At 40.7% G+C, this 27873-nt stretch overlaps 1 protein-coding gene across 8 annotated transcripts in view; it reads right to left on the reverse strand.

Annotated features, from left to right (window-relative positions):
* The window catches only part of prex2 (phosphatidylinositol-3,4,5-trisphosphate-dependent Rac exchange factor 2), a 351801-nt gene that overhangs the window by 118792 nt on the left and 205136 nt on the right, over positions 1-27873 (reverse strand). For 7 of the 8 annotated variants that reach the window (XM_069921298.1, XM_069921297.1, XM_069921296.1 and 4 more), the window contains 5 exons: positions 24897-25020; positions 19334-19518; positions 17134-17295; positions 13438-13660; positions 11561-11768 (listed from right to left, as the gene is read on the reverse strand). In XM_069921298.1, coding sequence (XP_069777399.1) covers positions 11561-11768; positions 13438-13660; positions 17134-17295; positions 19334-19518; positions 24897-25020 — 902 coding nt within the window. The remainder of the gene's footprint in view (positions 1-11560; positions 11769-13437; positions 13661-17133; positions 17296-19333; positions 19519-24896; positions 25021-27873) is intronic. The other variant, XM_069921299.1, reaches the window with a different exon arrangement.

The raw sequence follows: 27873 nt of genomic DNA on the forward strand, positions 1-27873 counted from the left end.
CCTCTGTTGGTGTGTCGCGCAGTAAGCGAGTTCAGATGATTTTGGGGAAGATGGCTTGGGGCTTGAATCTGATCTGGGAGTAGTGCAGTCTGCGGATTTCCCTGGGCTTCCCCTCATGCAATAAACCCTTGCCCAATGCCCTTTCTTGCCACAGCTGGAACACACGGAGTCTTTTATTGGGCAACATGATCAGGGATTCTGGTTCTTGCCACAAAAAAAGCACTCCCTGACAGGGGAAGCGGCAGCCATTAGGGCAGTGGTAGCAGTAACGTGAGCAGCCGGTCCTTGGAAGGGGTCAACTGGGTGAGCGAGCTTGTTGGCTTCAAGGCCATCGTTCTTGAGCTTGGTGTGTTCCAACGATTTGGCCAGCTCGACATGGCTAGCCAGGTTCTTCTTACCCAACTCAAGCTCATGTTCCTTGAGCAGATCCCTGGAACTAGTGTGTCCCGGATCTGTTCTTCCTCACGAACATGGCCAATAGACACTTCATACCTGCACTTCTTGGCAAGCGTCCATAGATCCAGCAGGTAGTCATCGATGGTCTCTACTGGCCACTGGCGATGTAGAGCATCATTCTGCGACTTCAGGTACCTAGCCTTCAATGCCTTCATAGCAGCGTTGTATGTAGAGCAGTCCCTGATGACTGCACACCCTTTTATTCCTACCCTTGAAACGAGTGCGAATCTCCTGAGTTCATCGGTGGAAGACGTCTCTGGTCGTATTCATAAAGGCCTGGAAGCAGTCTGGCCAGTAATGTAAACTCCTCAGCCGCGTCAGGGGACTGAGGGTCTATCAATAGCATACCAGGTTTGAGTAGCGCTTCCATCGTTAGGTAATAACCTAATAAAATTGTAGCGTGAATAAAAGCTCTCACAACTGGAGGGAGAACAAACACTTTTATTAGCTTATAACCGCATGAAAAGGCTTGGTGGCCATCTTGCCGCAACCCAAACACCACCTTACCCATGCAGGGCAACCCAGGACAGTGGGGGCCACTCATGTGAAGAGCATGGAGTCTCAAGGGATGGTAATCTTCAGAAGGGTTCTGGGTTTAGGCTGGAAACTAGGGTTATAAGTGGGCAGATGGGGTGGAGCTGGGAGGTGGAGCCAGCCATCAGCACAACACTCTACCAGTGAACCCCAGTTCACTGCACACTTGACAGCTATGTAAAGTCATCATGGATTCACTGATCTGAGGTGCCCTAGAAACAACAACTTCCAACTCTTCTGTACGTTTAAGTAGCAAGAATACCCTAAAGACCTACACAGAGGTGCAAGCCACAAAAGTAAATAAGAGGTCACATGATATTTAATCAACAAGGTCAATTTTAAGGAGCTTCCTAAAGAAGGAACAGCAGCAGTGGAGTAGAAATAGCTAGGAGGGATTCCATTTTATTTACAACTGGAAACATATCAGTAATGTGATGCTCATTGCAGGAATACCTTAAAGTTCTGGTTACCTGAGATTGGAGGTAAGTAAAGGATAGCAGCTTTCAGCAGCAGATGTGATACTCATCTGTGAGGATCAGCCATATGACTCGACAGTTTAGGGCACAAATAGGCATTTCTGTGGATGCAAGTGAGACTTCAGGATGGCCTACCTTTGCTTCTCCTGTGCCAGGGTCAAGGATGTTTTTGAGCTGATTCAGGATATTCTGTGGGGGGGGGGGGGGGGAAGTGAGTAGCCATAGGCCATGGTCCATTTTAGTACCAATGATACAAATAGAAAGAGATATGGGAAATGGTGTTCTGAAAATTTTGAGCTAGATAATGTTTTAAGAAAAAAACAGGTGTTCCAGGAATGCAATCTCAAGATTATTACCTATTCTGATTGCAAGTAAGTCAATAAATCAGAAGGCAGAGTAAATTGCCAAATAGATTTTCCAAACTATTGGAAAAGGCCAAAATATTTTTCATTGCCTTGCCCTCAACATATTTACTTGAAAGTATATTTAGCAAGGTGGCTTCCTTGATAAAAACCAGGAACAGACTTGACATCACAACAAGAGGTGGTCATGAACTGTCATTATCCAAATTGGACCCTGACATTAAAAAACTTGCACAGGAACATCAAACTCAAGGATCTCACTAAAATTATAATTTTATAAGAATGATTTTTTCAAGTTCGTTTTATTAAGTATTCACATCTTTAAGTTCTATGCTTGGTTCTCTAATGGCTCATTGTGTTTAAACCATTGTGCTCTAAGAATTTGTTTTTAATTTTTTGTAATATGTATGTTCAGGTAGCGTCCCGTGCCTCGGGCCGACACAGAAAATGGCCGTCGAAGGCAGCAACCAGCAAAACATCATTCAGGCTGAAATGCCCATTTCCATAGGCCGCCAGCAGAGCAGTGAAACTGGCCAATCACCGCCAGGAGATCGCAGGGGGCCCAATCGGGGCCCAGGCATCCAAGGTAGTAACCAATTGCCCCTGCAGCCCGCTCAAGTCACGCCCCGGTGGCAACACCACTGAGCTGACTATAAAAGTGTCGATTACACTCTACTGGCGTGCGTGTCTTTCTTCTCCTCCTGAGGATTCGAGCTACAGCCTTAGGGCTATAACCGAGAGCTATAACCTAACTGTAGCCATAGCGACCTCACTACATTCATATTTTCTTCTTTCCTGCATATTCAATTAGAATGAATTCCTATTCTGGAAACATGACCTGCAGTTGTTACTCTCAGAGTAAAAGCTTTGTTTTCTTTCCATCTAACATAACATCAGCATTTTTAATGTTTTTTAATGTAGTCGGTAGGAGAGAAGTATGGAAGAAACCAACTAAACTTAACTGTTTCACAGAGAAGAGGCAGCACAGTAGATATCAGTGACCAGGGTTTGAATCAGGTGCTGTTTGTAATAAATTTATAAGTTCTCCCAGTTTCTGTGTGTGTTTCCTCTGGGTGCTCTGCTTTCCTCCCACCATTCAAAAACATACCAGGGTTGTAGGTCAATTGGATATAATTGAGCGGCACAGGTTCGTGGGCCAACAGGTTCTGTTACAGTGCTGTATGTCTAAATAAACTTTGAGCAGAGTCCTTAGGGGGCCATGGCCAAAAGAATGGTTGTTCTAAATAGACACTTGAATATGTAGGGTTTGGAGGAATATGCATCCTGTACAGGCAGAAAAGATTTTGTTTTATTTTCCTTCATGTTCGTGCAGACATGGTGGGCCAAAAGGCCTGTTCCTGTGGTGTATTTGTGTCATTGCATACAAATGGAAAAATATTCCTTTCAAGCTGGACACAGGGGCAAAGGTCAATTTGATCTGTGAGCATGACATCAGGGCAATGAAAATAAAGCCATACTTCCATGCAAATCCTGTACTACTTCAAGCATACAATGGTCAGAGCATTGACACAAAAGTTGCATGTAAACTCAAGGTGAAAGTTAAAGATAAAGAACACCACCTCAGGTTCACAGTCGTCCCAGATGGAGATTATTCACTGCTTGGTGAGAAAGCGTGTGAAAACTTAAGCCTAGTCAAGAGGGTGTACAGTATTAAAAGTGACCATGCACAGAACAGTGTAGAGGAAATACTGGATCAACTTCCCGACATATTCTAGGGGTTTGGAGTTCTACCGTTCACCAATAAGATATAGTTAAAAGACGCACAGCCAGTAGTGCATGCCCCGAGGAGGGTTCCAGCACCACGAAAAGAAAAACTCAAGCAGAAACTCGATTGAATAATGGCAGTAGGGGACCAATAATGGAGGAGCCCACAGAAGGGTGAATTCAACATTGTGTGTCAAAAAGAAGAACGGTGATCTGCACGTGTGCATGGACCCAAAAGACTTGAATGCCAATATAAAGAGGGGACATTAGCAAATTCCAACCAGGGATGAAATTAAAAGTGAGATGGCTGGTGCAAATTTTTCACTAAATTGGATACACCCCAGGGCTTCTGACATATAAAACTGCATGAAGATAGCACAAAACTCTGAACATTTAATACACTGTTTGGCCAATACTCCTGTCTGAGGATGCCTTTTGGAATTTCCTCAGCTCTGGAGGTATCCCACAAGACAATGAAGCAGATCATATAAGGGCATAAATGGGGCATGCGTGTACTTGGATGACATGATCCTATGGGGATCCACACAGGAACAGCATAACAATAGGCTCATTTATGTCCTACAACTCATCTAGAAGTATAGATTAAAGATAAACAGAAAAAAAATGTTAGTTTGGTGTGAAGGAAATCACCTTTCTGGGAGATAAAACTGTCAGAGGCAGGTGTGAAACAAGACAAGAGCAAGGTGAAAGCAATTTTAAATATACCCAGATCCACTGACAAAAACATACCAGGGTGAGAGTGCTGGGAATGATCAATTTCATTGGTAAATTCATACCAAACCATGTCTTCCAAAACAATCTACCTAAGGAAATTGTTACAGGACAAATGTGAATTCAAGTGGGCAGACAACCACGAGGAAAAATGGGGTCGACTGAAGACTATTTTAACTACAGAACCAGTGCCTTTGACTTTCTTTGACACATCCAGAAGGACAAAAATATCTATGGATGCTTCAAAAGATGGAATAGATGCCGTACAACTTCAGGCTGTGGGAGAAGATTGGAGGCCAGTAGCAAACACATCAAGGACAATGACAACATCTGAATATCAATATGAACAGATTGAGAAAGAGTGTCTAGGTCTGGTCTATGCACTTGAGAAATTCCACAGCTATGTGTATGGTCTACCAACATTTGTGGCAGAGACAGACCACAAGCCATTAATTCCGATAATCAAGAAAAATCTCAGTGAAATGTCGCCACAAATCCAAAGACATGATGAAACTACAACGTTATGACTTTGACTTGGTGTACACACCAGGGAAACATTGTTAACCAGGGGAACAATGCAGAGTGAAGCCCACAATGAGAGTTCCACAGAGATAAATGTGAATCTCCACATAAACCTGATCATTGAATCTCTTCCTGTGCCTGACATGAAATCCAAGCAGATGACAGCTGAAACAGAAAAGGACACAGTTCTACAGAAGGTCATGAAAAATTTGAAAGAAGGTTGGCCCAGAGGTGAATGTCAGTCATACTACAACATCAGAGCTGAGCTGAGTGTTGTTAATGGGCTTTACTCAGACAGAGCAGAATTGTCATTCCTCAATCACTGAGACAAGAGATGCTGAAAAGGGTGCATGAGGGGCACTTTGAAATGGAAAAATGAAAGAGAAGGGCCAGAACTGCGCTTTATTGGCTAAGGATAAAAGGTGAAATTGACAGGATGGTTTCAAGCTGTGAGACCCGTTTAAAACATCAAGCAAAGCAGGCAAAGGAATCCATGATTATAACTGACACCAGCGGAACTATGGCAGAAACGTGGGACTGATCTGTTCAACATGGATGGAAAGAATTACTTTCTGGTAATTGATTATCTATCAAACTATTCTGAGATGGCGCTGTTTCCTAATATGTCAAATATATGAAAATGATCTTTGCAAGACATGGAATTCCTCAAAATGTCTACAGTGTCAATGGGCCATGCTACAGCTGTAGAGAATTCCAGAACTTTGCAGAAGAGTATGATTTTCAATATGTGACTTCATGTCCTGTACATCTACAGTCATACAGTAAAGCAGAGAAATGAGTTCACATAGTTAAGCAATTGCTCAAGAAAGCACAAGGCAGTGGCTCAGATCCACATCTGGCTTTATTGAGTTACAGATGTTTGCCACTTGAACTCGGCATGTCACCCGCTGAGCTTCTGATGGGTCGTAGACTATGCACCACATTTCCCTGTTCTGCAGACCCAATCAACAACAGAGATGTTGAAGATGTCTAACGGAAACAAAAGCATCTGCAATGGAGAAAAAAAGCAAACTATGACAAGTCAGCAAGAAGCTTAGGACCACTGGCTCAACATGACACGGTGAGAGTCATATTTCAACACAAAAAGGGTACTGTTCTTGGAGAAGTAAATGCAAGATTCTACTTTGTCAGAACAGAGGATGGTCAACAGAGGAGGAATCAAAAGAGTTTGCTGAAAAACGCAAGAGACAAATGCTGAGGATCCAGCCTGCACAGCAACAGAGAATACACCACCCATGCTAGACTTTAGTGGATCAGCAGAGCTGACACAAGGGACTATGTTAAGAAGATCCACACAAATTATCAAAGCACCTGGCAGGCTGAATCTCTAAAAGGAAAGTAACTGTACACTTACAGTTTGTTCTGCTGATATTTGTGTTTACGTTTGCGCTGAGCTTTAAATTGAAATGAATACCATATTCAGGTGTCATGTTGTTAGATTAAACATCTCAAGGAAAGAGGATGTAATGATAGTGTGCTAGTAATAATCCTTTTCAATCTTCTTCAGCATGATGCTGAACCAAGCCATGAAAGACCCCAACAATGAAGACGCTGTTTACATCCGGTACCGCACGGATGGCAGTCTCTTCAATCTGAGGCGCCTGCAAGCTCACACCAAGACACAAGAGAAACTTGTCTGTGAACTACTCTTTGCAGATGATGCCGCTTTAGTTGCCCATTCAGAGCCAGCTCTTCAGCGCTTGACATCCTGCTTTGCGGAAACTGCCAAAATGTTTGGCCTGGAAGTCAGCCTGAAGAAAACTGAGGTCCTCCATCAGCCAGCTCCCCACCATGACTACCAGCCCCCCCACATCTCCATCGGGCACACAAAACTCAAAACGGTCAACCAGTTTACCTATCTCGGCTGCACCATTTCATCAGATGCAAGGATCGACAATGAGATAGACAACAGACTCGCCAAGGCAAATAGCGCCTTTGGAAGACTACACAAAAGAGTCTGGAAAAACAACCAACTGAAAAACCTCACAAAGATAAGCGTATACAGAGCCGTTGTCATACCCACACTCCTGTTCGGCTCCGAATCATGGGTCATCTACCGGCACCACCTCCTAGAACGCTTCCACCAGCGTTGTCTCCGCTCCATCCTCAACATCCATTGGAGCGCTTACACCCCTAACGTCGAAGTACTCGAGATGGCAGAGGTCGACAGCATCGAGTCCACGCTGCTGAAGATCCAGCTGCGCTGGATGGGTCACGTCTCCAGAATGGAGGACCATCGCCTTCCCAAGATCCTGTTATATGGCGAGCTCTCCACTGGCCACCGTGACAGAGGTGCACCAAAGAAAAGGTACAAGGACTGCCTAAAGAAATCTCTTGGTGCCTGCCACATTGACCACCGCCAGTGGGCTGATAACGCCTCAAACCGTGCATCTTGGCGCCTCACAGTTTGGCGGGCAGCAACCTCCTTTGAAGAAGACCGCAGAGCCCACCTCACGAACAAAAGGCAAAGGAGGAAAAACCCAACACCCAACCCCAACCAACCAATTTTCCCTTGCAACCGCTGCAATCATGTCTGCCTGTCCCGCATCGGACTTGTCAGCCACAAACGAGCCTGCAGCTGACGTGGACTTTTTACCCCCTCCATAAATCTTCGTCCGCGAAGCCAAGCCAAAGAAAGAATAATCCTGACCACTAGAGGGAGCCAGAGTCAAGTTGTTGCAGCTACGTGTAGATTCAAAAAGGAGGTTTATAACTAATAAAGTATAATTGTTATAAAGAACCTGTTTCATTATTACAATAAAAGAAATATCACAGACCCAGTAATGACCACTGCTCACAATCAGAAAAGTGGTCCTTTCACTATTACACTCTGACTCCTTCCACCAAGCCAGTTTTGAATACAATTGAGCAGCTCCACTTGGATCCCATGTCATCTTGCATTCCAGAAAAGTCTGCCATGCAGGATCTTGTCAAAGGCTTTGCTAAATCCATCTATACAACATCCACTACCTGGATCTCACCAGTGGTCTTACTCAAATCTAACATTCGTTAAATATAATTTCCTACACACAAAATCATGCTGGCTCTCCTTAATTTTCTCTAGCTGGCCAAAGGTGGATAGATTTCTCTCTTAGAACCCTTTCTAGCAGTTCCACTCCTCACAGATCACTCTATAATCAGTCCATGTCTATCCAAATTCTGGCAGAATTGTGCTTAATTAGTCAATCATAAGTTAACACATCACTGAGCCCTTTATTCCTTTAGGCTGTCTCCCAAATGCTATTCATACTTAAAAGAAGGTAATAGCTGCTGAGAATCAACCACTCCCATCTCCTACCTGCAACAGTTCTCCTAGAACGCAACCTCAAGAGCAGCATAAGATATTTCACTTAGCGGTCCTGCTATAGAATCTCATGAGGTGATCAATATTGAGTATGCACTGACGTGGTCCCATTATCAAGAAGAAATAAGGCTGAAGAACATATATAATATTGATGACTCAACTGAATCAAAAGCTTGAAAGCAGGAAACTGATTTTGTAACAACTGCTTGGGCAATAGCAAGTTGAAATGAAAAAAAAAACACACACAAATGCTGGAGAAACTCAGCAGGTCAAACAGTGCCTTTATGTAGCAAAGGTAAAGATACATCACCAACGTTTCGGACTTGAGCCACCTTAATGAAGGGCTGTTCGACCTGCTGAGTTTCTCCAGCATTTGAGTGTTTTTTTTTTCATTTAACCACGGTATCAACAGAATCCTGTGTTTTACCCCGGCAAATTGAAATGGATATGTTCATTGGATATTTCTGCAAACCCATCTTTGGGAATCTATAATCAATAATCTGCCAACATCTATTACATTAATATGATCTGCATTGCAAATGATAACACCAATTCATAATTTTATGACAAGGAGAAGACTCAACTTTCTCAACAGGACCATGGAGAGTACATTAAGTTATGAGGTAACTTATGTTTAAAACAAACCAAGTTCAGACGTGAATAGTGGCACGATGAAGTATCAGTTGGTGATAATTATACTATATATACTTGCATTCATGGTTTTCAAACAGATGCAGCTTGTGGATTTTAAATGAATCCAACCTGTAAAATGTAGTTACTGCTCAATGAATTCCCAATGGCTCATTTTGATGGCTTCAAGTTCTTGATGATTATTATTTGGTGTTCATTCCTGGAGATTACGCCTGGTATATGAAGCATTGCTGTAACAATTTTTATTCATACTTACTGCTAATTATTCTTGTAAAGTATGAGGATTACCTCTAGAATGCTTTAAAATGTATTTAATTGCACATTAGTGGCAAAGATGTTGAGAGTGCTAATAAATACATCAATTATAATCAGGTCTTGCACCCCAACAGTGTTATTGCTTTTTAAAAAAATTAATTTAGACATCCAGCATGGTAACAGGCCCTTCCTGCCCACGAGCCCATGCTGCCCAATTGTACCCAACTGACCTTTAACCCTGTATGTTTTGAAGGGTGGGAGGAAACCGGAGCACCCAGAGGAAACCCACACAGACATGGGCAGAACATACAAACTACTTACCAACAGTGACTGTTATAATGGACGATTTGTCAGATTTGTTGAGATGTTTATGCTTAATGGGAATCTTCAATGGAACTTGAGACATTACTAATTACTGGCTCCGAATATTATCAAGCAACTCTTCAGAGTCAAGATTTCATAACAACCAGAAATTAAATTATCCTAAATCTAGTAGACTTTGTACATTCTAGTACACAGTTTGTATGTACCTGTCAGGATTAAAGGCAATAGGAAACATTAATTTTTGAGAGATATTGGGAATCTGGTTCAGCAGAAGAGAGAAGTGTATAACAGGTATAGGCAACAGAGCAAATGAGGTACTTGAGGAGTGTAAAAATGCAAAAAAAAACCCTCAGGAAAGTTAAAAAAAAAATGAGGTTGCTTTGGCAGACAATGTGAAAGAAAATCCTAAGGGGTTCTGCAGGAATATTAAGAGTAAAACGATATTATGGGGGAAAATAGTCTCCTTGAAAATCAGAGTGGTCGGCTTTGATCGGAGCCAAAAGCGATGGGAGAGATCTTAACTGTTTTTCTTTCATCAGTATTCACTCAGGAAATGGGCACAGAGTTGTGAGAAGTAAGGAAAACAAAAAGTGAGGCCAACGAACCTATACAGATTAAAGAGGAGGAAGTGCTTGCTGTCTTAAAGCAAATAAAAGTGGATAAATCCCTAGGGCCTGATGAGATATTCCCTTGGATCTTGAGGGAGGCTAGTGTAGAAATTGCAGGGGTTCTGGCAGAAATATTTAAAATATCCATGGCCATGAGTGTGGTGCCAGAGGATTGGAGGATAGTTCACATTGTTCCAGTGTTTAAAAAAGGCTCCAAAGGTAACCCTGGACATTATAGGCCAGTGAGCCTGATGTCAGTAGGAGGTAAACTATTGGAAGGTGTTCTAAGAGATCGGATATACAATTATTTGAATAGCCAGAAACCGATTAGGGATAGTGAATTAGGGTGTGGATGTTGTCTACATGGACTTTAGTAAGGCCTTTGACAAAGTCCAACATGGAAGGTTAGTCAGGAAGGTTCAGACACTAGGTATTCATGGTGAAGTAGTGAATTGGATTTGACAATGGACGGGAGAAGTTAGAGATTAGTGGTGCTTCTCAAACTGTCAGCCTGTGACTTGTGGTGTGCCTCAGAGATCTGTGCTGGGACCATTATTGTTTGTCATCTATATCAATGATCTGGATGATAATGTGGGAAATTAGATCAGGAAGTTTTTAGATTACACTAAGATTGGAGATGTTGTGAACACCGAAAAGGGATTTCAAAGCTTTCAGAGGGATTGAGACTAGTTGGAAAAATAGTCTAGAAAAATGGAAGATGGAATTTAATGCAGACAAGTGTGAGGTGTTTGATTTTGGAAGGACAAACCAAGAAAAGACATACAGGATTAATGGTAGGACACTGAGGAGAATGGTAGAACAGAGGCATCAGGGAATACAGATATATAATTCCCTGCAAGTGGCGTCACAGTGGATGGGGCTGTAATGAGAGCTTTTGGCATATTGGCCTTCATAAATCAAAGTACTGAGTATAGCAGTTGGGATGTTATGGTCAAGTTGTATAAGACAATGGTGAGGCCAAATCTGGAGTATTGTGTGCAGTTTTGGTCACCTAACTGCAGGAAAAGTATCAATAAGCTAGAAAGAGTGCAGAGAAGATTTAGTAAGATATTGCCCAAACTTCAGGAACTGAGTTACAGGGAAAGGTTAAACATCAGGACTTTATTCCCTGGTGCGTAGAAGAATGAGGGGAGATTTAATAAGAGGTATTTAAAATTATGAATGGGATAGACAGAGTAAATGTAGATAGGCTTTTTCCACTGAGCAAAGGTGAGATAAAAACCAGAGAACATGGGTTAACAATGAAATAGAAAAAGTTTAAGGGGAATATAAGAGGAAATTTCTTCACAGAGAGCTCTGGGAGTGTGGAACAAGTTGCCAGCTGAAGTGGTGAATGTGGGCTCAATTTTAACACAAGAAAAATTTGGACAGGTACATGGATGGGAGAGGTATGGAGGACTATGGACTGCGTGTAGGTCAGTAGGACTTGGCAAAAAATGTTTTGGCACAGGCTAAAAGGGCCAAATGTGCCTTTTTCTGCTCTGTACAGTTCTATAGTTCTAATATTTTTTTAATAACAACTGAAAGCTATGAATTTGACATTTTTCAGTAAGAAATTACTGAACTCACTCATCTATCTGACCAATGTAGGTTTCCAATTCTTTCACAACTGTCTGCAACTTATTCAGAAGTTTCTGGTATGCATCTTGAGTTACAATATCCTTTTCCTTCAGAGTGAAGTACAGACCAGGCCCATTTTGCTGACCCAAGCTGTGTCCAGATGGAGCTGCCATGGTGGTGATGCAATGATGAACGTATTCCACTGGATCCAATTTATCTGCAAAATAACAACAAAATGAAAGACTGATTGCTAAATATTGAACTCTCTCTGTGACAATGGCATTGACAATAATTTCCCATAAAGTGAGATCATGATTCCATTTATGTCAAACATTAATTTTGATTTGCCTGCCAAGCACATGAATTTTCTACTGCAGGAACTCAATGGGTGGAGCATTTTGCAGCCTGATCCCATCACCAATGAATATATTCAACGCTTAAGTCTATTTACCCATGTGTGATTCTCATTCAAACACGTTAAACTCTTTTTTCACCTCAAGTGATCATATTTAATTTCACACATTATTTTATTTATGTAATAGGAGAATTAGAGAAAAGGCTAATAATATGTATAGGTCTGATTCTGTCAAGTCTTTCAGTAGAAGGTCATATTGCATACATCTGCTAGCACACAAAAGAGGCAATTCTGCAATCTGTTATATCCAGAGAGGTGCTGAGGTTGTTAACAATCTTCAAACTTTGCAAGCAAACAACACGTGATTCATTCCAGTTCCTTCCAGACATGGAATAGACTCCTGTGAAATCTACTGAAAATTGCTCTTCAAACGTAGACTCAGACTAAAAAATCAAAACCAGATGCATGACAAAACATTAGACTTCATGTACCAGAGGATTTTCACTAAGTAAATATAATGAGTTCTTCACCTCCCTGCCCACCTGAGTCACCACTTTTATAGAACTGTGCACCTGTGTCCCGAGGTCACTCTGTTCTACAACACTCTCCAGGATTTGTGGCAAACACTTCAACTGAATTAAAATTTATAGAAACATATTCAAGCTGGTGAGACTTATTGTTGCAGTCACAGCCATAAACAACGTGCCATAGTCATAGAAACTCAACAGGTCACGCAACATCCAGTAGAAATAAAAGACAGTCAACATTTCAGACATTCCTCTGAGGTCGGATGGGGGGGGGGGGGGAGGGTCAGGCCCAAAACATAGAATGCCTTTTACTTCGTTTGGATGCTACATGACCCAATGAGTTTCTCCAGCACTTTTGTTTACTGCACTAGCCCATCTGCAGATTTTCCTATTTACTGTCATATTTGTAGCAAATCTTCCTTCCTTGAACATGCGGTGAAGGTTTTTCCAGTTTACTTCGCTACTTCTTGCTAAGGTTCTTGCTCAGATTATCAGTGTATTCTTGTTTATTCTGATAATGTGTTGCTTGTTTTAGCCAACAACTACTACTCTTTCCTGTTGCTACACATTCTGTCACATATCTTCCCATTCCAATAGGTATTTCCCATTTCTCACCCAATCTTCTTTCTAACTCTCAAACCCCACACAGTCTCTGTCCACCCCTCACCACCCTTTCTCCCATCCTTAGATAACCACAAATATAACCCTATTAAATTATCTGTTCAAATATCATTTTAATGTCCAATAAGACATTTCCACAATGAATATGTTCTTATTTAGATCTTACTGCTGAAATTATTTCATAAACAATGTTGGACATTTAATTGTCCTGCTATTTTTAAGACTTTAAAATTAGCAACAAAACTTTCTGGCTAGGAAGACAAAAGATGCAAATAATTAATATAAGGTTTTTCAAGTTTGGGCAATAAATTGTAATTTGCACATCTTGCATTTTCAGATTCTCCACAGCCATTAAGCCTGTGACATTAAGTTTGGGGTCTTACCTCGATCTAAGTTTTTTTGATCAACGTCATTGCAGGACAGTTTCCGACTGTCAAGCTGAACGCCAAAGGCACTTCCCAGTGAAGCAATATTTTTGGGATAGGATACTTCCATAACATTTATATGGCAATTGGTGGGACAGAAATCACTACTGTGCAGTGGAGAAATCTTTGATTTGGCTTGCTTAAAAGTTGGCCAGGCTCGGTTTCTCAGAACTCTGGAAAACTAGACAGATAAAAAATATTGAGACACAAATTACTATTGTAACAATTACAGTATTTCAATGTTATAACAGATGAAATGATGCATTTTAAAAAGAATTGTCACAATGATTAATCATACTCTAGTCTATGACAGTGAAGCAGATGACAAAAAAAAACATCAATTTAAGCAACGGTGATGTGAGAAAATTAAGTATCCTTGAGAAAAGAGGAAAGGGAAGAGAAATTATTTTGCTACATTCTTGTGATAATGCACATATATAAATGTTGGATTAGGATGTATGCAAATCTGCCTCTCTATTAACTAAATTGCTCATTCACTTTAATTCATTGATGAATAATTCTCCTTTCACAAAATTTAGAAAGGTTGCTAACATAAACTGGGATGAACTATTGGATTTAGGAAAGGACGAACAAGTGCTAACTGGAAGACAAATGGATAAATTGTTGGAAAGTTTGATTTGCGTATGTGCAAAAGATAGCTTTTATCAGCAGCTGTTAGTTTATGTGGAGCAAAATAATGGTCCACAATTTGTTGGGGAGAAGCATTTTACCTGAATCCTGTGTGCTAGCACAAGGGAAACTTACAATATTCATGATTTCATTCACAAACATCATTGGAATCTGGGGAATTTTAAAGAGTCCACTTTGATGTCCTGCACACTGTACCTACCAGTTTAGAGTCAGAGTTCTAGAGCACTGACACAGGCCCTTTCTCCCAGCTTGTTGACCAAGGTGCCTATTTATTCCACTTCGCTGCATTTGGCCCATATTCCTCTTTGCCTTCCTCCACATGTACCAACCCAAAGGATGGAATTGTACCCACCTCTACTTCCTCAGGCAGTTTGTTCCATATAACCACCATTCTTTTTTAAATTTAAACTCTCTTCACCTGGAAAAAGACTGATTATGTATCTTATCTCGGCTCCTCATAATTTCATAAACCTCCATAAGGCCATCCATCAGCCTCCTTTACTCCAGTGGAAACAGTCCCAACCTATCCTTGTAGCTCAAACCTTCCCAGTCCTGGCAACATCCTTGTTAAGCTTTTATTCACCCTTTCTAATAATAATGCCCTTTCTCCAGCAAGATTGCTGGAAATGCACACAATACTCAAAAGTGTGGATTCAGCAACATCTCCATTTCAGCCTTTTAAAGGTGAAGGGAAATTTCAGATTTATTGTCAAGAGTTCATACATGATATCACATACAGCCCTGAGATTCTTTTTCTGCAAGCGAGGCTGAATTACTACATTGGTAGTGCAAATAAAACTGTCCACAGCTTATACATGTGAACAAATAAAGAACTGTAAACATTAAGAATGTAACAAATTGACTATGCAATACAAAGAGAATTTAAATAATCAATAAAGTGCACAGAGACCTCAAATGAGTCTCTGATTGAGTTTGTAGCTGAGGAGTCTGATGGAGGGGTAGCAGCTGTTTTTGAACCTGGTGGTGTGAGTCTTGTGGCACCTATACCTCTTCCTGATGGTAGCATGAAGAACAGAGCACGTGCTTGGTGGTATGGATCCTTGATGATTGATTCTGTTCTCCAACTGCAGCATTCCGTGTCGATGTTCTTGATAGTGGGGAAGGTTTTGCCTGTGAGGTTCTGGGCTGTGTCCATCACTAGGCTTTATGCTCAGGGGTATTGGTGTCCCCATACCAGACTATGATGCAGCTGGTCAGCACATTTTCCACCACACATCTGCAGAAATTTGCCAACATTCTGGTGTCATACCAAATCTCCATAAACTCCTGGAGAAGTAGAGCCACTGATGTGCTTTCTTCATGATGCCATTAGTGTGTTGGGTCCAGGAAAGAACTCCCAAGAACTTAAATTTACTCAACCTCACCGCCTCTGATCTCCCATTGATCACTGAAGCTTATATCTCTGGTTTTCCCTTCCTGAAGTCAAACATTGACATTGTCATGACATTGAGTGGAAGGTTGTTGGTGGACCATATGGCCAGGTTTTCAATCTCCATCCTGGATGCTGACTCATCACCTTTCTTCATACAACCCATGGCATCTTTGGCAAATTTGTCGATAGTGGATCAGGGACCAGCCATGGAGAGTGTACTTTAAGAGCTAACTCACTTCCCAGTGGTTACATAAGTGGTTGGTGTACAAATACAGTAAAGTGCCGTTACCTTCAATACCATTACTCCCTCAGTGATGGTCAAAAAGCTACAAACTCTAGGCCTCTGTACCCCACTCTGCAACTAGATGCTTAATTTTCTATTCAGAAGATCACAGTCAGTATTTTCTCTTCACTAATCATCAACACAGGCGCACCCCCAGGATGCATGCTTAGCCCACTGCTCTACTCGTTATATACCCACGACTGTGTGGCCAGGCACAATTCCAATGCCATCTACAAGTTTGCTGATGACACCAGAGTTGCTGGCAGAATCATACATGGCAATGAGGAAATGTACAGGAGGGAGATAGATCAGCTCGTCGACGGGTGTAATGACAACAACCTTGCTCTCAATGTCAGCAAGATCAAGGAGATGATTGTGGACTTCAGGAGGAAGTCAAGGGGATGTGAGCCAGTCTTCATCGAGGGTTCAGTAGTGGACAAGGTCAAGAACTTCAAATTCCTGGGTGTCAAAATCTCCGAGGATCTGTCCTGGAGCCTCCAAGTTGATGCAATCACAAAAGGTCACCAGCAGCTATACTTTGTGACTAAAGAACTACTGGTGTACTGTGAAGAGCATTCTGGTATGGAGGCGCCAACTCTCAGGACAAAAATAAACTCCAGAGGGTTGCTAACTCGCCCTGCGACATCACAGTCGCCAGACTTCACTCCATCGAGGACATCTACATGAGGTGGTGTCTTAAAAAAATAGCCTCTATCCACAAAGACCCTCACCACCCAGGCCATGCCCTCTTCACTCTACTACCATTGGGGAAAAAGTACAGGAGCCTAAAGACGAGCACTCAATGCCACAAAGACAGCGTTATATAATCAGGATAATGTGAACTATTTTGTAACCGCGTAAGAATACACCTTCTCACTGTAGTAACTGTAGAGCACCACTGTAGGGCATATGTTTATGTGAGTATGTGAACCGTTTCCTGAGATGGTGGAAGACATCAGCCAGTAAAATCTCTTCTGTTATTTAAATCCTGCATCTCTAAGTTATTTAAGAAGCCTCACAAGTAACTCTAGAGACATAACAGCTTCTTTTCCGCTGCCACCAGATTCCTGAATAATCAATGAACCAAAGACACTGCCTTACTTTTTGTGCAATATTATTGTTTTTATTATTTTTTTATAGTAATATCGTAAGATGGTTATAATATGCATGTTTGCACTATGATTCTGCCGTAAAACACCTAATTTCATGAGTTGTTCATGACAATAAATCCTAATTCTGGATTTTGCACTTGATTCACAATTAAAATCACCCAAAGCGAATGAAACATAACTTTCTTTAAGTCTCAGTACCTCAAATACTGGCCTACCTTCTTATAGGTCATAATTCTTCGGTTAATATGTTCAATCTTTTCACTGTGCATAATGCGGAATCTTGAATGCAGTTCAGGAGGCAGTGTTTCACTTAAGCAGTGTAGCCTGCCACAACCTTCTACAAACTGTTCATCATTCTTAGCCAAGCACTCAAGGATCTGTTGAACAAATGTCATTTAATAAATTGCTGTTCATTGCCCACTTGAATGCAATCTTATGATGCAAGATAAAAATCTATCTCATGTATTTGGAATTGCTCCAATTATTCTCAAGAAGTGAGCTGTCCAATATTTGTTATGCCATAATAGAAACTAATAGATGCACATACAAAATTCTGAATTCTGCATTCTTAAAAACTATTCACATTAAATGTTTCCTGTCCAGAAACTACTGGTGAGAATTTATGAAGTATATACAGGAATAATTTTGAAAATTATCTCCACATTTTTTCACAAATGTTTAAAAATCTTGTTGCTATTTTCCCTTATGATTTAATAACCATATAACAACCATATAACAATTAATAACCATATAACATCTCAGCCCTTCTAGTTCGCACCGAACCAAGTACTCTCCTCTAGTCCCACCTACCTGCACCCTGCCCATAACTCTCCATTCCCCTCCCATCTATATACCTATTCAATTTTTCCTTAAATGACAAAATGGGCCCTGCCATCACTACTTCTCCTGGAAGCTCATTCCACACAGCCACCACTCTCTGAGTGAAAAAGTTTCCCCTCATGTTACTTCTGAACTTTTGCCCCTTAACTCTTAACTCATGAACTCTTGTTTCAATGTCTCCTACCCTCAAGGGAAAAATCCTATCCACATCAACTCTATCTCTCTCCCTCATAATCTTAAATACCTCTATCAAATCTGCCTTCAACCTTCTACGCTCCAAGGAATAAAGTCCTAATCTGCTCAATCTTTCTTTTTAATGTAGATTCTAAAACCCAGGTAAAATTTTCATAAATCTTCTCTGCACTCACTCTACCTTGTTGACATCCTTCCTATAATTCGGTGTCCAGAACTGCTCACAGTATTCCAAATCTGGCCTCACAAATGCCTTGAACAGTCTCAACATTACCTCCCAACTCTTGTATTGTATGCTTTGATTTATAAAGGCCAGCATACTAAAAGCCTTCTTCACCACTCTATCCACATGAGATTCTACCTTCCAGGGAATGATGAAACATTATTCATAGATCTTTCTGCTCCACTGCATTCTTCAATGTCCTCCCATTTACTATGTATGTCTCATTTTGATTATTCCTTCACACTTTTCAGCATTAAACTCCATCTGCCATCTTTCATCCCACTCTTCTAAGCAATCCAAATCCTTTTGCAATCTTTGAAAACTTTCTTCATTATCCACAATTCAACTTATTTTAGTATCCGTATATTTACTTATCCAATTTACCACCCCATCATCAAGATCAAACAGCAAAGGACCCAATACAAAACCCTGAGGCACACCACTTGCTACCAGCCTCCAGCTTGACAAACAGTTATCCACCATGACTCTCTGGCATCTCCCCTCCATCCACTGTTGAATCCATTTGACTATTTCAAAGTTAATACCTAGCACTTGAACCTAACTAACCTTCCATGTGGAACCTTATCGAAGCCCTTAGGCTTGCTCCTCAAACCTTTTTTAAACAAAACAACCACATTAACAATACACCAATCCTCCGGCACTATTTCTGCAACATTCTCCTCAATGTTTTAGATGACTTGTGAGCCAAAAGTAGCATTATCTAAGGTTCAGTTCATTCATTGTTAAATATGCAGGTATCCATATTGTCCCAAAAATGCAGTAAGATAACAATTACTGCTTTAAAGGACTTATTTGAATCAGTGGTGTTTAACTGAATCACGTCAATGGATGTAATTGACCAGTGGATGAGGAAGATGTGGTGAGTTGATTTGGAGACATCATTAGAACACTCACATTGTGGACAAAGACTTTAAATCACCAAAATGTGGTTCTTCTACTAAACAACTACTTCCTTCTGAGATCCTACCTATCCATGTGTGTCTTCTGCCAAGATATGATGGCAATTTGGAGCTAGCTTGCCAAACTTTCCAGCTTTAGTGAGGCCTTCAATTTATTTAATGAGGTAAAACATGTTGATAAGGTTTTAAACATTAGAAATAAAGTTGATAAACATTCTTCATTGCTTTTTTCAATCAAACCTTTGCAGCCAAATTGAAGAATCCTTTAGGTTCACTCATTTTCTCCAAAACATGGCATTTCGTCCCAGCAGTACTGTCATATTCATACACCACTCCATAGTCCAAGTGAACATTATCAACTGTTAGACTCACATGATCTTTCTTTCCATCAATTAAAGCCATTGTATTAAATTTATCAAAGACTTCTGGGGATAAATGAAAAGTAGTGTCATTCTGATATCCAGTTACTTCAAAATAAAGTAAAACAAAATGTATTGTTTTTCTAATGAAAGCACTTCATATGGTGAACACAATTGATTTTTTTTTTCTCTCCGCAATAAATCCAGTCAAATCCATTGGTACATACATGACATCACATATAATCCTGAGATACTTTTTCCTGTGGGCCAGGCAGAATTTCTATTGTTCGTTTGTTTAAGCTCAACTCAAGAAAAAGAAATGAAGACAAAAGAGAGAAATGGAAATAAAGAAGGAAATGTAAGAAAACTGTGCAAATACTGAAAAGAATATTCAGTGATAAATAATGTGCAAAGTTAGAATCCTTAAATAAGCCTCTGATTGAGTCTGTTTAGGAGTCTGATGGTTGAGGGGTAGCGACTATTCCTGAACCTGGTGGTACGAGTCTTGTGGCAGCTACACCTTTCCTCATGGCAATAGGAGCATCTTCTGGGTGGAGTGGATCCTTGATAATTGTTGCTGTTCCCCAAAGTCAGTGTTCCATGTCAATGTTCCCAATGGTGGGAAGAGTTTCCCTGTGATGTACTGGGATTTCCGCTCAGAGGTATTGGTGTCCCAATATCAATCCATAATGCAGCCAGCACATCTTCCCTACACATCTGTAAATTTGCCAATGTTTCCGATGACTTACCGAACCTCAACAAAGTCCTGAGGAAGTAGAGGTGCTGACCTGTTTTCTTCACGATGACATTGGATTGTTGGGTTCATGGAAGCTGCTCCAAGATAATCACTTCCCAGAATTTAAATATGCTCACCCTCTCCATCTCTGATCCCCCAGGGATTGTACACAGATGTTTTTTTTTTCTCCTTCCTAAAGTCTACAATCAGCTCCATGGTTTTGGTGATATTGAGATGTTGTTAGTACACCATTCATTCAAGTTTTCAATCCCCCTCTTGTTTATTGACTCATCTCCCCTTTATACATAGCCCTCCACTGTGGTATTGTCAGTAAATTTGTAAATGGTGGTGCTAATGCATTGAGTCATGCAGTTATAGATGTAAAGCAAGTTGAGCAGGGGGGTTAAGTACACATCCTTGTGGTGCACCAGTACTGGTAGAGATTGTGGAGGAGATATTTTGCCTGTCTGTACTGATTGGGGTCTGTAAGTGAGGAAATCCAGGAATCAATTATACAGAGAGGTATTAAGGCCCAGGTCTTGGAGTTTTCTGATCAGTTTTGAGAGGATTATGGTGTTGAATGCCAAACTGTAGTCAATATAAACTATCCTGATTTGTGTATCTTTTACTGTCCAGGTGTTCCAGGGTTTGGTGTCAAGCCAGTGGGATGGCAACTGCCATAGACCTGCTGCTGCAGTATGCAAATTGGAATGGATCCATATTGTCGCTCAGACAGGAGCCGAAATGCTTCAACACTTCCCTCCCAAAACACTTCTTCACTGTGGATGAAGTAGGTTATCACACTCTTCTTGGGAATCAGTACGACTGAAGCCTGTTTGAAACAGATGGGTACCATGCCGGGTTAGACTGAAATGTTGAAGATATCAAAAGGCAGGCATGTTAATAAGAGACACACAGGAGGCTGCAGATGCTGGAATCTGATGCCAAACACAATCTGCTGCAGGAACTCAGCAGCTCAAGCAGAAACAGAGGGAAAGATAGAATGGTTGACATTTCAAGATGAAAATCTTCAGCAGGACTGAGGAAAGTTGAGACTAAACTCTTAGAGAAAAGTTTACAGATTACAAATCAGTTGAGATGTCTAATGCAGGAAATTAAATGCTTTGAGCTTTTTTTGGAGTATTTCTGCTTGACCAGATTTTTAATCTTGATACTCTGCCACCTTGGCCACTTAACCAATATCTGAAAGTTCACGGCAATAGATGCATACACTGGAAGATACATTGCATGGTATTCTAATACATTTGCTGCAGCACAAACACTGACCATGGACTAAGAGACTATCGGCTCGAACTACCTCATATTGACAACATGCAGTCTGATGCAAACACTATTGCACAATTTGAACTCAGCTAAATCAATGAAAATCTCAAGTCAAAATTTCAATCAAGGCTATTCTTGCATTGCTCAATTATATTTTCTGACAGTTCAATTACAAAAGCACCACATCTCAGAAAAATGTAATTGAATTTGGGGCAATAGATGATGCAAATGAAAGGAGTGCATTAATGAGGGGAGAGATAATAGAACTGAAAAAAAGTCAGTCACAGGATTGCTACAAAATAACGAGCATTTTTGGAAAAAAAAAGAAACAATACAGCAGTGGCGTCACTAGGGTTTGGGTTACCTAGTATTAATTACCACAATATTGTAGCTACAACACAGAAAATTTGACAAAAGCAGTGATTATAAAAACACCAGCAGCAATGAAAACACCACGTGCTTGTAGCGCGTGCAACAAAACCACATGAGTCGAAACATCATTGTAAATGGGCAATAAAGACAGCTCTGACTAGAGCGCATTAGATGGTTCAAAAAGTAAATTTGCACAGAGTTTTAGCCTTGTAGGTATTTTGATATATGCAAGCTGGGATTATGAACAATGTTTTTGATGTTATAACTAACTATAGAGATATTAATATAAAAAATAATAAATTTCTGCTGAAACACTGCACAAAAATTTTATAGTTTTTTACAACAATATGTAGAGGTGCCAACCAGAGAAGGAGCAGTGTTAGATCTACTGTTGGCAAATGGGATGGGTCAAGTGACAGAGGTTAGTGTTGGCGAGCACTTCGGGTCCAGTGATCATAATGCCATCAGCTTCAATGTCATTATGGAAAGAGAGAAGTCAGGGCCAAGGGTTGAGGTTTTTGATTGGGGAAAAGCTAGATTTGAGGAGATGCGAAAGGACTTGCAGGGTGTGCATTGGGACAATTTGTTTTATGGGCAGGATGTAGTAGAGAGATGGAAGTCTTTTAAAGATCAGATTTTGAGAGTGCAAAAGCTTTATGTTCCTGTTAGGTTAAAAGGAGGGGCAAAAGGTTTGAGAGAGCTGTGGTTTTCAAGGAATATTGGAAACTTGGTTCGAAGAAAAAGGGAGGCATACATTAGATATAAGAAGCATGGAGTTAAGGGGATGTTTGAAAGATACATTGAATGTAAGAGGAATCTTAAGAGAGGAATTAGGAAAGCTAAAAGAAGGTACGAGGAAACTATGGCAAGCAGGGTGAAAACTAATCCAAAAGAGTTCTACAAATATATTAATGGTAAAAGGAAAGCTAGAGACAAAATTGGTCCCTTAGAGAATCAGAGCGGAAAACTGTGTGTGGAGCCTAGAGAAATGGGGGAGATATTGAACAGTTTCTTTTCTTTGGTATTCACTAAGGAGAAGGATATTGGGAGATGTGAGATAAAAAAAAGCAAATTGGGTAAATATGGGGAATATAGAGATTACAAAAGATGTAGTTTTAGGGCTTTTGAAGAATATAAAGGTGGATAAGTCTCCGGGATCAGACGGGATCTTCCCCAGGACATTGAGAGAAGTGAAGGAGGAAATAGCAGAGGCTCTGGCGGTAATTTTCCAAATGTCATTAGATATGGGGATAGTGCCGGAGGATTGGCGCATTGCGCATGTGGTTCCGTTATTTAAAAAAGGTTCAAGGAGGAAGCCTGGCAACTATCAGCCTGTAAGTTTGACGTCTGTGGTAGGTAAATTAATGGAGAAAATCCTTAGAGATAGTACTTATAAACATCTGGATAGACAGGGTCTGATCAGGAGCACTCAACATGGATTTGTGGGAGGAAGGTCATGTTTGACCAATCTGATTGAATTTTTTGAAGAGGTGACTAGGATTGTGGATGAGGGTAGCGCAGTGGATGTTGTCTATATGGACTTCAGTAAGGCCTTCGATAAGGTACCACATGGAAGGTTAGTTAAGAAGGTGCAGTCTTTAGGTATAAATTTTGAGATAGTCAAATGGATTGAACATTGGCTGAAAGGGAGAGGCCAGAGAGTGGTAGTGGATAAATGTCTGCCAGGTTGGAGGCCGGTGACCAGTGGTGTGCCTCAAGGATCTGTATTGGGCCCATTGTTGTTCGTTATATACATTAATGATCTAGATGATGGGGTGGTAAATTGGATTAGTAAATATGCAGACGATACTAAGATAGGTGGAATAGTGGATAATGAAGAAGGTTTTCAAGGATTGCAGAGGGATTTGGGCTGCTTAGAAAAGTGGGCTGAAAAATGGCAGATGAAATTTAATGCTGATAAGTGTGAGGTGCTTCATTTTGGTAAGAAGAATCAGAACAGACATACGTGGTAAATGGGAGAGCATTGATGAATACAGAAGAGCAGAAAGATTTAGGAGTAACGGTACATCGTTCCCTGAAGGTAGAAACTCACGTGAATAGGGTGGTGAAGAAGGCTTTTAGTATGCTGGCCTTTATCAATCATTGCATGGAATATAGGAGTTGGGAGGTGATGTTGAGATTGTATAAGACGTTGGTGCGGCCTAATTTGGAGTTCTGTGTGCAGTTCTGGTCGCCTAATTATAGGAAGGATATAAACAGAGTGGAGAGAGTGCAGAGAAGGTTTACCAGAATGTTACCTGGGTTTAAGCATCTAGAGCATAGGGAGAGATTGGACAGATTAGGTCTTTATTCTTTGGAGCGTGGAAGGTTGAGAGGGGATTTGATAGAAGTATTTAAGATTATGAAAGGGATAGACAGAGTGGATGTGGATAGACTATTTCCATTAAGAGGAGGAAAGATTAAAACAAGAGGACATGAGTTAAGAATTAAGGGGCAGAGGTTTAGAGGTAACATGAGGGGGAACTTCTTTACTCAGAGAGTGGTAGCCGTGTGGAATGAGCTTCCGGGAGAAATAGTGGCGGCGGAGTCAATTGTATTATTTAAGAAAAGGTTGGACAGGTATATGGATGAGAAGAAGATGGAGGGTTATGGGCATTGTGCAGGGAGATGGGACTAGAGAGGGGTGTTTGGTTCGGTGCGGACTAGAAGGGCCTAATGGCCTGTTTCCGTGCTGTAAATTGTTATGTTATATTATGTTATGTTATAGACAGTCATTTTGGTGTCATCCTCTCTGATTATGTCACCCAGTGCAGTCTGAACCCCCCACACTCCCTAGTGACGCCAGTGAATACAATACTTTAAAAACGTGTGTGAAGAAAGTGTCAAACTCTGATGTCATCTAAACAACAAGAACAAAGTACTGGGAGAAGTCAGTAGGACTTCAGTCTGTGGAAACAGAAATAGAGTTAATATTCAAATAAAAAGTAGCTGAAATGTTAATTCCCTTTACTTCTCCACAAATCATGCCTGATCTGCTGATATTAACAGTATTTTCTGTTTTCAGTTTCATTAACATGTAACTATGATTTACCTTCATTAAATCCATCTTGCACACAGGTGTCTCTTCCTCCTGAAGCTGGGCCCTTTAAGCAGAATTTATGAAGATCCTCCTGACCACTCTCAATATTATTATACACCCACTCAATGGAATCTTGCTATATAACCAAAACAAAAGTTCTTGTGTGAGTACAATTAATTTTATCATTGCCATTTCACATTTCCTGACTGTTAACAAAATGATAAAATTTTAAGATTTGCTTCCAATCTGAACTCTGCTTTGTGAAGCTAATCAAGGAAAGGCCTTCGCATGAGTTAATACATACAAGCATTGTTTATTGCCTTTGGTTTGTGGGACCATGCACAATAGAATGCTGCAAACCAGTGGACAGTGAGCAGAATTTGTACAAGACAACACGTAGCCCTTATTTTCAGATGCTAATAATTTCTCGATCTCCTAGTTCATCTTATTCCAAAAGAATATTATCACGCCAAAGTTTGTGATTTATAAAACTCATTATACTTTGTTGAAAAGGAAGGAATTTTAACCACAGTTTGTAGATCCGTGTCTAGAAGATGATAGTTAAGTACTGTACTGTGCTTTGCATAGCATCTTGGTACACTGGCATCACAGTCATACAAGTACCACAGTTTCTGCCTCTCAGATCCACTAACTCAGGTTCAATCCTGAGGTTGTTACCTGTGCGAAGTTTGAATCCATAAAGTCTTGCCAAGTTAGATTGACTTTGCTTGGGTTGCTCAACATCTTGTAGCCCAAACTTAATTGTTTAATCAGCTCCTCATCTACAATTGGCATACCATGTCTTTTGGGGTTACTGCCTAAATGAGTCATTGCATCAAAATTCTTTAAACAATATCTCACAAACCTGTAACCTCAATCGTATCATGGGACAGAGCAACAAGCACAGAAAACAGGATCAATTTCAGGTTCCCATCAAGCCACATACCTTCGTGACTGAGCATACAGTGTCACACATTCATCAATATCAAGTTAAAAGTCAAAACTGCCACTAAGCATTAAAAATGCCATCCAATGCTTGTATTTTTGTGAAATAAGATAACCTTTATTATCATTGCACAAGTCCAACGAAATTAATTGCACATCCTGACAGTGCACACATACATCAAAGAGTAAAATATTAAAACAACACAATAAAACAATACAATATTTAATGTTTGACAGTATTCAGTTCATGCATTGCTCTGCGGTTAAAAACTGTTTTTAAGTCAGTTTGTCCATGATTTAATGGAACTAAAACATTTACCAGAGGGCAGCAGGTCAAACAGATGATGACCAGGGTGGTTAGGGTCCTCCAGGATTTTGGCAGCTCTACTATGACAGCGACAGCAGTATAAATCCTCCAAGAGAGTGCGCAGCCAATAATTTTCTGGGCCATACTGATGACCCTCTGAAGGTCCCTCTTATCTGTTGCCGAGCAGCTGGAAAACCACGCAGGAATACAGTAGGCCAGAACACTCTCAAGGGAGGAGCGATAGAAGGACACCAGCTGTTTCTCCTGCTGCTTGATTTTCCTGAGAATCCTCAGGGCATGGAGTCGTTGTTGTGCCTTTTTAATTACTGCAATGGTATTGGTAGTTCAAGTGAGATCTTCAGCAAAGTGCGTACCCAGAAACCTGAAAGCAGTGATCCTTTCCACACAGTCCCCGTTAGGTCTGGAACTGTACTGTTCTTCTTTAAGTCTATTATAAGATCTTTTGTTTTTGAGGAGTTCCAGACAATATTTTTCTCTTAAGACCATGCCGTCAGTTTTTGAACTTCATCCCTGTAGGCTGTCTTGCTTCCTCTTGAAACAAGTTCAATCACAGTTGTGTCATCCATAAACTTGATGATGATGTTGGTAAAATATGTGGAGACACAATCATGGGTATAGAGGGAATAGAGGATGGGGAGCTGGTACTGAGGAAATGGGTAGAGGAGAGATGAGTGCTTATTTTAACAGTGTGAGAGTGGTTCATTAGAAAGTCCTTTATAGATTGGGAAAATCCTAATTCAGCAAGTTTTGTAACCAGTCTGTCTGGGATGATAGTGTTAAAGGCAGAGCTGGTCTATAAAAAGCATCCTCACAAAGCTCCCCTGGTGTTCAAGGTAGATCAGTGCAGTGTGAAGAGCAGTGATAATGACATCCGCTGTAGACCTGTTTGCCCTATAGGCAAACTGATATGGATCAAAGGTGGGTGGAAGGCTGGCTTTTATGTGTTGTAAGATATTGAGATATTAAGATAATTTAATAGTAAATTGCATTTATACTAATAAATTATCATATATTTCTGAATGTTTATTAGTAGATGTTGCATAATCATGGGTCAGCGTTCAGGAGGGAGATTGAAAATTTGGCTGAATGGTGTACAAACAAAAACCTCTCACTCAATGTCACTGAGACCAAGGAACTGCTTGTCAACTTTACGAAGGGAAAACCAGAGGTGTTCATTCCGATGATCATTGGGGAATCAGAGGTGGAGAGGGTAATCAGATTTATGATATATTCCTAGGGGTCATCATCTCAGAGGACCTTTCCTGAACCCATCATACTAATGACATCATGAAGCGAGCACATAAGCACCTCTACTTCCTCAGTTTTCAGAGATTTGGTATGTCATCAGAAACGTTAGCAAACTTCTACAGATGTGTAGTGGAAAGTGTGCCGACCAGCTACATCATGGCCTGGTATGGGGGCACTAGTACCTCTGAGCAGAAAGGGCTGCAAAGGGTAGTGGACAGAACCCAGTACATCACAGGCAAAACTCTCCCCACCACCGCCTCTGACCTTGGCAACACAGCCTTATAATACAAGCTGCTAATGCTTTATCCCCTCTGGGATTTCTAGCCATGCTTTTATGGTGTTTTCTCATTGAATAGGACACAAAAAAAAGGCAGTAGCCCACCAAATCTCTGAAGCCCACCTCTCATTCAAAGTGATCATGGCTAATCTATCCTGGACTCCAATCCTCTTCTTTGCCAATTCCCCCTC

Source organism: Narcine bancroftii, chromosome 2 (assembly GCF_036971445.1).
Source record: "Narcine bancroftii isolate sNarBan1 chromosome 2, sNarBan1.hap1, whole genome shotgun sequence".
Lineage (NCBI taxonomy): Eukaryota > Metazoa > Chordata > Chondrichthyes > Torpediniformes > Narcinidae > Narcine > Narcine bancroftii.